This window comes from Sinocyclocheilus anshuiensis, unplaced genomic scaffold, assembly GCF_001515605.1.
Source record: "Sinocyclocheilus anshuiensis isolate Anshui unplaced genomic scaffold, SAMN03320099.WGS_v1.1 scaffold1142, whole genome shotgun sequence".
NCBI lineage: Eukaryota > Metazoa > Chordata > Actinopteri > Cypriniformes > Cyprinidae > Sinocyclocheilus > Sinocyclocheilus anshuiensis.
The window spans coordinates 109,346-117,970 of NW_015536577.1; the positions used below are offsets into that span (position 1 = coordinate 109,346).

General features: G+C 38.7%; 1 protein-coding gene across 1 annotated transcript in view; it reads right to left on the bottom strand.

The window, feature by feature from the left end:
- Positions 1-8,625, bottom strand: part of LOC107702394 (protein Jumonji-like) — a 118,348-nt gene that overhangs the window by 54,818 nt on the left and 54,905 nt on the right. The window contains exon 2 of the mRNA XM_016504711.1: positions 4,566-4,701. Coding sequence (XP_016360197.1) covers positions 4,566-4,701 — 136 coding nt within the window. The remainder of the gene's footprint in view (positions 1-4,565; positions 4,702-8,625) is intronic.

Here is an 8,625-nt window from a genome sequence, read left to right on the forward strand (position 1 = left end):
GGACTGCCTTTTTCGAGAACCAAATTAGCTCCTACTCCGGAGCAGGGTCTAACCAGCACAACTGGTACTAATCGTGACGAAAGTAGACATTGATTGGCCAAACGCGTACGAAAACACACTCACCCGCCATGATTTAAAACGCCGTGTAAACATACTGTTAAACATTGTGTCAACTTATTTCGCAAGTATGGAGAACAGCGATAGATGGACGGACGCTGAAGTGCAGGCACTTGTAGCAAATGTAGCACTGCCAGTTGTCGTTGGAGATTCTTAGTCCTCCTTTCCGTTCTTTCAATCGCTTTATGTATACGTCGACTTTCCATGTCCATTATTGTGAAACCCGCGAGACACAAAAACACAGCTCCGATCACAGCGTCCTCCGTCCTCCTGTTGTTAATGTTGTTCTTCTTTGTTTTCGTTGTTGAACACCGTGCACAAATGACGTCGCTGTCGACCGGTTCCTAGTACACACTCTCGGTGCGGATGCAACCCTTTAAATGGTACTGGGAAATAGTTCACGCAAAATCGTCCCAGTACTTTAGTACTGTCCATTTAGTTCTGGAACTAAAGCGGTGCGAAAGGCCCTATTATTAGGAGTCATTGTGCTGTCCGTTGACCTTACCCTGGTCCTAAACTGGACTGAGGACTTAAAAAAAAACTTCAAAAAGACAGACTGGTCATTTGAGACATGTACAATCATTCAGTATATGCTTAGACTTTTCTAGTTTCCTTTACTTTATAAATCCAACTGTATCATAACTGATATGCAACTTTCTAAGGCCTCTAAATTATCCACATGATCAAAACTTTTTGTACACAATCTTTTACATGCATTTTGTTGTCTGATTGATAGTTTATATTTTTTTAGCAATTAAAAGACCTTATAGTATTATTCTAAAAACGTTCAGGTCATAGTTCATGTCTTTTGCTGGAAATAGTGAAAAGTGAACGTAAGAATACATTTTATATTGTTATTAATGTTTCAAGATGAACATTTTCTGGACTGAAGCAACTTGGAATTTAACGGGACTGAAGGTTTACTTGGTTATCCAAACATAACTTTTTAGATTCATGATAAAATATGACTATCGAATATGATCATCAGGCTTTTGAGGAATGTTTACTTGTTCACCTCTCAATCATCATTGTATTGCATTGCATTACATTACATTTTTGACCCCTGCAGCTTTGATCATAAAACTAAGCATTCAAATATCATCTAAGACATATTATTGGGAAATATAGAGTGACAACTGATAGCTATATGCATTTTAATGTAAGCAGTCTGCGATGAAATTGGTCATGTCAAGTAAATTACGACTGCTTGACTAATATTGCAAGTGGGCTCTTGTGCAAAAATAAATGTTACATAAAGCATACATCCCCTTTAATAAGAGCATGTCTGGCCTGTGGTGGCAGACGCAGTTGCTTTGGCCAAAATAGGCTGTTTTTGTCCTCTTAACACTCTGCCTCAAAATGGATGCCAGTGCCACATTGTTTGGAATACAAAAGCTAAAACACGTCCCCTGATGGTCCCCTTTTGTCTGCTCTGCCAGCACTGCTGGGAAACGATGGGCATCAGGAGCAGAGCAGCCAAGTAGTGATCTGCAGCCACATGGAGTTTGGTTCCCTCAGACTCTCCATTACTCATGGATCTGTGCATTGACTGTAATGAGCTTCATTTCAGATGGTCTGAGATTATGAAAACAAAACAAAAATCATACAAAACAAAACACACAGAAACCAAACCAGAAAACAACAACAACACTGTCCATAGATACAGTTGCCAACAAGTCACAATCTGGGAGAGTGGTTTAGCAAGGGAGAAAAAAAAAGCTGACACAATGAAAAACAAGATGATAGATAGAGCAGAAAAAAGTTTGTATACAGACCAACACATTTCTTTTTTTAAGAAATTGCGAATGCGGCTCTTGCTCCATACTAGGCCTGTCACGATAACAACTTTTTGTTGTATGATATATTGCCCCAGAAATAATTGCGATAAGCGATATTATTGTCATTTTAAAGACCATTTTATGCCACTGAATATATAATCATAATGTAACAGCATAATAATGCAAGGCCTACAAATGACAACAAACTTTAAATTTTTTAGAATATTTAGATCATGGAAATGAAGTATCAAAATATTAGATACCTTAAAGAACTTGATTAATTCCAAATGACAACAAACTTTTAATTTTTAAGAATATTTAGATCATGGGAATTAAGTATCAAAATATTAGATACCTTAAAAAACCTGACTAAATGGTAAATAAATATTTTCTAACAAAAAGTGCAAAGTAACAAGTAGGAAAAAAGAAAAATGCACAAATAACTTGTATGGAGATTTTTTCCATCTACAGATTTTTCCCTGACCTTCTTTTCTCTGTAAATTAAAGGTGCACACTATTGCTGAAAAACACAATCACTACTTAGCAGTCAGATGTCTGTATGCACAAAGGCACAAATCCCTAAACAAGGCCATATCTGCAGATGAAACTTGTTTTGTAGAAGCATTTTTTTAAATTTGATCTAGCACCTTATGACTACACCATGTTATGTATGAGAAGCTGCAAAAGACACCGGCGCAAGTGGAATGTACAAAACATGGTGACATTCATTTTTAAGTAAATAAAATTAGGCGATATATTGCATCACCAAAAATTATTGAGGTCATGTACATATATTGCGCGATAAGTCGATATATTGATTATTGCGACAGGCCTACTCCATACCTCGTCCCATCTTGTGTTGTTGACTGATTTCTCTTGAGCAGTAAAAATCATCAGCGATTGCTAACGTACAGACGGAACCTAAATCTGACACTGATCCTTTCGAGTCAAAACACGCTGCGCTTGTGTCTGTTGAGCATTTGCATCTGTGAACAAAGTCTTCATGCATCATCATCCTTCGTTAAACACCCTGTGTTCAAAGGGATTAGCGTTACCTGAGGTAGCAACGCAACGTAACACATACAACAACAAGAAAACAAGATTAAGGGCTGTTGTGATAAGAGCTTATTATCAGTATAAAAGTTTATTTAAAGAGTGTATATCTAACCACCTGCCGTAGTGTCAACAGAAACCCCTTCGGCTTGAGTCTCTCTGCATGTTTACATGCGGAGCGAGGGGTTTGTGTTTGAACTCCTGCTGTTTTTAAAGTCACTGGGACGAGATTACCTGTCACCAGCCGACCACATGGCAGCTACTCTGATGTTCAGAATAGTTGAGATATTTGTTTGCAAACAAAACAAGGTTGAGAGAGACTACAGGCCTGTTTGTGGACATCAATCATTTAGCATTGAAAAAGTTAAAAAAATATCTAAAAGTCTTTCAAAAATATTTACATTAGACAACAAACTCTGTTGTTAAAATAAGACGTGAGCTAGGACCTTAAAAGTGACATGAAACAGGGTTTTCAACAATTTCACCTACGTGATCTCAAATATTTGTGTAACGGGACAGTTAGCGAGAAAGTGCATTTTGAATTTGTTATTTTAATACATTATGGCATACTAAGTGGACTATTTCTCACAGCCTTGTTTCATTCACATCAATTAAATTATGCAGTCTACTCTAAGTAAAGAGAAGTGTCCTGTCACCCCTGACATAAGCTATCAACTGGTGAAAGGCAATAGTCTCACTTCTGTTGTATTTCTTTTATTTTCCTTTCTTTTTCCAAATTGAGTGATAAAATGGGTAAGCCCACATCAAGAGAAGGCTTTCCCCCTCGTCTCTGTCTGGCTGTGCAGACTCATATGTATGAGGCCTGTTCTTTGTTCCCTGTAGAGTCACAGAGCTCTTTTTAGTGAAAGCTCTGGCTTTCTGAGGCCCGTGTGAAGTGAAGTCCCAGACTGCCGAGCTGCAGCGTCAGACACGCAGCTATCAGACGATTTCCAAAGCTCTGAAGTAACCTGGATCACATGGCACTTTTACACATATACTCACTGGAAACTTCCTTAGGAGCTTCCTTTGACCAAACAAAAGTAGATCAAATCAAATCAAACCAATCTTTGCACTGTACTCAAAGAGAAAGTGATAAATCAAAGCTGGCTTCATTCATATGATGGAAAACAAGCATTAATAACAGATTTTAATATCAAATGGGTAACCACATGTCCTTTTTTTGTCCTGGCAGGGATTTCTAAATTGCCTAAAATGTCTGGGTTTTGCTATTGATTTTCTCTCTATGGTCCTCATATATTGTATATACACATATTTGTATTGCTTTGACCGTTCTATGTAGATCGCAACTTCTGGCATGACATGATTGGTCGATTATATACGATGCCTGCATGGCACACTATTGGTCAAACTACTTTTCAGTCATTACCTTCAGCCAAAACCTGGACATTTTAGGCAATTTAGAAATCCTGAGCAAGACGTGTTCAGGAAAAAGAAGGATGTATGATCACCCTATATAAAAGTGTTGGTAACAGACTTGTCCAGCAGGTGAAAAACTGAACAAAAACGTGCCTGTGTACAGCTATTACCAAGCTATTACCCTGAGTGTTTAGACGCTTGGTGAAGAAAAGACTGAAAAACTTTGAACGTGTGTCTTACCATTAGGCCCTTTTCCTCCATTGCTGAGGTCATCACAGAGCTGGCGCTTTTGAGCGCTCTTGAACTCCTTCAACGAGAGATAGAGCACTTTCTGCACCACTCGCTCCTCCGACCAGGGCATCCCATCATTATCATCCTGTAAAGAGAACACAGATCAGCACTATTATAGAGAACTCATCAGCACTCAAGACACTGACAAACTTAAATGCAGCTGTTTGAGTAAACAAATAAAATCAATCTACAGCACTTTTCAGAGGGATAACAAAAATCAAACTTAATGCGCACAAACACACACTTCCCTGCCAAATATCAAATGGTGTTGATTGTTTATGATGACTTCATTTTCCCTCTACTTTAGGATCAATGATTTGTTTGATCTTGGACTATTTCAAAAACTGAATCATCTTTTAGAGAGATTTTATGAATGGAACAAAGACAAAGACTTCCTTCCAAAAAATACAGTTTCCTTTCCAGACAACAGTCCTTGATAACAATTCTGAATCTATCTATAGAATAATTTTCCACACAGGTCAGGTTCTCACAGGCATCCTACAAATAACAAAAGATTGCTGTAGGAGTTATTTGTTGTTATTTTTATTCATTATACCATTCTTAATAAATAGCAGTAGTGCACTAGTCAAAAACTAAAGCAACTTGAACATAAATATAAAATTTAAAAAGAGAAGATAAATATAAACATGTTTAAATACAGTGAGTATGTAAGATTTATCAGTGTGATTCATCTGTAGATGAAGTTAAAGACACTGATGGTAGCAAATAACCACATTATGTTGACATTCAAAGAGCCAGTTAAAATGTTATTTCCCACACAGACAATAACGGCTTCCTCTCTCTCTCGGAGCGCTTGTCTCGAGAGGGGAACTACAGACATTCCTGTGCTGTGGTGGTGTGGGAGTTGTGTTTCTCACAGTTACTGTACTGAAGGAGAAGCACATCAGTTAGATGGCTACAAAAAATAGTAACAAAGTAATGAAGCCTTCTACATGTGAATGAAGGAGTCAAGACAATGCTACAAAAACAACAGTCTGACCTTGGTTAATTGTTACTAAACTAAATCCTGGAAAGAGATCTCCACATGTGATGTCTTAAATGGGTCCTATTATGCTTTTTCACTTTTTAAATTTTAGTGTGTAGTGTGTATGTTTGGGCATAAAAAAGATCTAGAAAGTTACAAATCTCAAAGTACCTCTAACAGAAACTGGTGCCACCAAACTAAATTGTTAAATGTTCTGGAAAGGCAAGTGGTGTTTGTGCAAAACTTGCCTCCACAATGCTAGGTGGTTTTCACAGTGATTCTAAGCCTTTGCGAAGGACCATAGGCACATTGCTATGTACTTGCTATGGTGTTTAGATAGTTGCACTCAAAAAAACACCAAAAAAAAACAAACAATGGGCCTAAACTTAAGATTTATGCATTTGAATTGCATATAAACTTTTCAATCATTTCGACCACACAGTTTTAACAAACAAATAAACTTGACATGATGCATCTTAGTCAGGCATACATAAATTAAACAGGTACATTTTTGTAACAGTACTAATAAACTGAATGTGTTTTAAATACACAATAACTAAGTTTATATTTATCATCGATATACCCAATTTGTTTCTATTTCATACATGAATAATGCTTGTTCCACAGCTAGCCATGTTTTAACCAAGTTCTTTTTCTATTTAACTAAATGAATGTATTTATTTTCACAATAAATAGATTAATACTGATTCTAAGTATTTGTCTTTCAAGACATACTTATTCTCTAGGGCCTTCAATATTCATTGACCACTGGTTTGATCATTGTTTTACTATTGTTGTGTGTTTTGTATTTCTCGTAGTTACTTCTGTTTTTGTACAGCATTTTGATCAACCTTTTTTTTTTATTGTGATTGTTTATAAAGGAATATTGCATTGTATAGTAATTTGAATGATTATTTAAATAAAATCAAATAGATGTAAATAGTTAATAAACTATGCCATGACATTTTTGAGAGCTGAAACCATACCTGTTTCTTACCACCAATTTATGTAAGATGTATGCACCACATTTATTAGTTTATGTTAAAATTGTGTAATACAAATGGATGGAAATGTAGGTCTAAATATGTTTTTTTTTTTTTTTAGTTCTGGACTCAAAAAAAAAAACATATCAACTACAAGGTTTCAGGTATCATTCATGTTCGTATCACAAAGTATAATACTTAAGGTTACAAAATTATAAAAATCCTTAAAGGGGTCATATGATGCTTTTTTAAAGATCATTATTTTGTGTATTTGGTGTAACAGAATATGTTGACATGTTTTAATGTTCAAAAAACACATTATTTTTCAAGTACTGTACATTATTGTAGGTCCTCTATGCCCCGCCTCTCTCAAACACTTAGTTTTCTAGAAAGTCCCTCCTTCCGACAAGCGCAGTCTGCTCTGATTGGCCAGCTGACCCAGTGCATTGTGATTGGCCGAACACCGCAAGCACTCGTCGGAAATGTAAAGGAAAACTTGAAATCGCATCATATGACCCCTTTAACACAAAGTTACTAAAACAGTAAACGCTTCCTCAAGCATCACTAACAGTTAGTAAAAGTTCCTGCGCTACACATGACCTTTGTCAATTTAATGATTTTGAGACCTAAAACTGGGCCAATCTGGAGGAAAGGCCCAATTAGAAGTGTAGGGTTTGCATGGTGGCATTGTCTCCTGTGGGGTTAAGCAGAAGGTGGGGCTTAGGGAAACAAAAGGCATGGGAGTGTGTGCGTGTGCGAGTTCCTGTGCGGGGGCTGATACTGTCAGGTGAACATCAGATCTCCCAGCAGACATGTCTGTCAACAAACACACACACACACACACCTTGAGACTGCTCTACGCACTGATGCGCTGCAGAAGCCTGACAGCGGCTGATTGGGTGTGTGGTGTGTGAAACCACCAGAGCACCTCGTTAGATACACACACACACCTGCAGACGTGCACACACACACAGACAGAGCGCGGCTCAAAATAGCCTGCATGCAAAGCCGCAGCTCAACCACAGAGCTGTTCTCACATACCAGAATTAGCAAGCGATACAAAGCATCAGTTTTAAGAATTAACTACATATTATTGCTCTAATGCGCCGCACTTGGGTCCTTTGCCAAGAGACGGCAATAATATCAGCGTGTGAGTGTGCGTAGAGCGCTCCACGCAGACGGCGAGGTGGACCGAAGCGCTCAGAGGCTTGATGCTGTCACTGGATCCCAGGAGCACAATCCAGCAGGCTGCCGGGTAGGCAGCAATTACCCCACGCTCGCTATCACCTCACGGTCTGGCTCCGCGCCAGCGCTGCTCTCTGGATAGAGTATTACTCCTCACAGCACGCACACACCTCTCCCGTCTGAAAAAGAAAAAAAAAAAACACTCCTCTCTCAACTCTGGGAGCCGACCACGAACGCTTTGCCTTCAAGTTGGTTTTCTTTTTTCCCTTTCCACCCTCCTCTCTGTCCTCCCTTCCCTCAAAGCCTGGCAAGCCGCCACAGTTATTTCCTTCTTGCGCTACCCCAGCTCGGGGAAAAATGCTGAGCTGGATGCTGGCGTTAACAGAGCTGTAAGACCGCAACTCGGCTCGCTAGCCTGCAATGAAAACAACGATCAGAAGAATGGAACAGTCATATTACTAGGGATGCATCGACCACCATATCGGTATCAGCCGATAAATGTTCATTTTTACTGTTATCGACCCGATAAGAAAATTTGGCCGATATCTTAAAGCTGATAAAAAAAATGCATTATTTCCTTCAGAGACACTTCAGATGCGCACCGTTCACCATGATGGTTTTAAATGGCTTGAAATATGATTGGAATCACTTCGAAAAGAAAACTACAGTTAAGATCATAGCCATATCACCCTGCAGCCCAAGACTGCTTGCCCACTGAAGCCAAGCAGGGTTGAGCCTGGTCAGTACCTGGATGGGAGACCTCCTGAGAAAACTAGGTTGCTGTGTAAGAGGTGTTAGTGAGGCCAGCAGGGGGTGCTCACCCTGTGGTCTGTGTGGGTCCTAACGCCCCAGTATA